The 2,000-nt window shown below is 45.5% G+C and overlaps 1 protein-coding gene across 1 annotated transcript; it reads right to left on the bottom strand.

Moving 5' to 3' along the window:
* Positions 1 to 6: 6 nt before the first annotated feature.
* LOC120787217 (nestin-like) lies at positions 7 to 1,997 on the bottom strand (the record flags this gene model as incomplete). The annotated part of the gene is made up of 1 exon (XM_040122905.1): positions 7 to 1,997. A coding segment is annotated over one exon (1,758 nt), but the record flags the coding sequence as incomplete, so codon positions are not given.
* Between the last annotated feature and the right edge of the window lie 3 nt (positions 1,998 to 2,000).

Here is a 2,000-nt window from a genome sequence, read left to right as displayed (position 1 = left end):
TTGAACGATTTTGAAGAAGACAAAAACGGTTAGTCAAATATGTCAGTGTAAGGAAACAAGGCAAGAGCTCAGTATCTTTATAGATAGAACTGGCACATTGGTGTTTAGCGCCACTGAGGTGCGCACCAAGGCACAACTTTGGTTTTCATAGTAAATGCATTGTACAGAAAAAAATAATTTTCCTCTGACTAACGCCGATCAGGTCTAAAAGTGGTTTAACTCAAACTCCTCGCTGCTTTTTATACCGTGTCCTCCCCAGATGACCAGAATTCACCCTCAACTTCAGATTCCTCAGAATGGACCGACTCCACGTCAGCAACATTTCTACACAACACCTGCTTCACCTCAGAATGCATCTGTTCCTGATCTTTTTTAGCAGCCAGGGCTTTAGAAGAGTCAATATCCCCCCTGGAGTTCCCGTTATTCACATTCGGACTGTCCGAATTCCCCCAGACTAGGTTGTCACCGAACCCTAGATTCTGATTGATTTGTGCAGCTGCAACATCTGGTTGATAGGTGGCACCGGTCTCTAAGGAGGACAGCAGGAAGTCATTCTTTGTACCAGAGCTGAAAACACCATGGAGGATGTTTTCTTTGCCATTTGTGTTTGATAATTCTGCTGAGTCCATCACCAGAAAGATATCGTTTTCATCCGGTACACTGTTGGGGGAAATCACAAGGGGCTCCTCTTTACGTGTGTCAATGCCCTCATCAAGGCCTCCGTCATCATGGAGGTAACTTTCAGCTGAGTCAGCAATATTATCAAATTTTTGATCATGGTCATTCTGATCTATATTTTCAAAGTCCTCACTGGGGTTCTCCAGGGTTTCCCATTCAGCTGTTTCTAGAACATCAGGAAACGACTGACAGCCTACAACATCCTCAGTTAGATGTTCTTGGGAGTCGGACACTTCTACAGGCACAACTTCTTTCACCTCAGTGGGGGCAGCCACACCCTGCACATTTTCCTGTGGCGCAGACTTTGGGTCTTCTAAGCTGTCGATTTCCTTCGTATCAGGCCTGCTGATTAAGTCACTAAAGCCAGACCAATCTTCTGTTACATCAGTCTGTGTTACCATGGACGCATTGTTTTCATCCTCTTCCTCTTTTTTCTCTGGAGCAGCCGTAGCTTCTTGATCTTTATGTTCGGCCTCCTCATCAGCAACTGTGTCTGTTTGAGGCACTACCACTGATGAATCACTGAAATATAGGCTCTCACAAGGCTGATCTATAATTGTAGTGGAAGATACAGTATTCCTGTTTACCCGCACGCCATACTCCGCACAGAAAGACATGTCATCTGTTTGACTTGTCACTTTCTCGACGGATGTGCCCTGCAGATGTGGCATCTCCTCGCTCTCACTGCCCTGATGCTGTGCAAAGTGAGCACTATAGATGTCAGTGGATAGATTTTCTAACTCCTGCTCCACAAGTCTGTCTATCTCTAACTCCTCATCGTAGTCTACATTTGTGGCTACCATTGGTTTGGTGCATTTTTCAGTTTCTTCATCCGAATATCCCTCAGTGACTTTCTTGATAATTTCTTCTGAATCGTCTGTATCATTCACCGGCGTAGCACGCTCACTTATAGTCATACTATGGCCAACATCCCTGTCTTCAGTATGGGTATATCCCAGGTCATAGTCCTCATCCAATACTTCCCCTTCAACTTCTTCGCAGAGATCCTCCATAGTTCCAAATCTTTTTGACTTGCCTTCATTCCACGTTCCACTTCCCATCTCCCCGATCTTCTTTTCCTGGTCACCTTCACTGGACTCACTCTCCTCCACATGTGATGCCTGAGTGTTGGCGTCAGTCTCGTCGCTTCTGTATTGAATCAGAGGACGAGTGTCAGCAAGAGTATTATCCTGAGCGTAGCTGTCGCTCTCCAGCTCAGTCCTCCATGACACACAGACATTTTGAGAGTCCTCCTCTTCATCATATTCTTTGTCAGCAGGCGGTGCATTCTCCTGGTATAACACAACATGCTGTCCATCATC

This window comes from Xiphias gladius, unplaced genomic scaffold, assembly GCF_016859285.1.
Source record: "Xiphias gladius isolate SHS-SW01 ecotype Sanya breed wild unplaced genomic scaffold, ASM1685928v1 HiC_scaffold_1287, whole genome shotgun sequence".
NCBI classification, from domain to species: domain Eukaryota; kingdom Metazoa; phylum Chordata; class Actinopteri; order Istiophoriformes; family Xiphiidae; genus Xiphias; species Xiphias gladius.
Note: the sequence above shows the minus strand (reverse complement) of the source record. Positions and strands in the feature narration are given on the sequence as shown.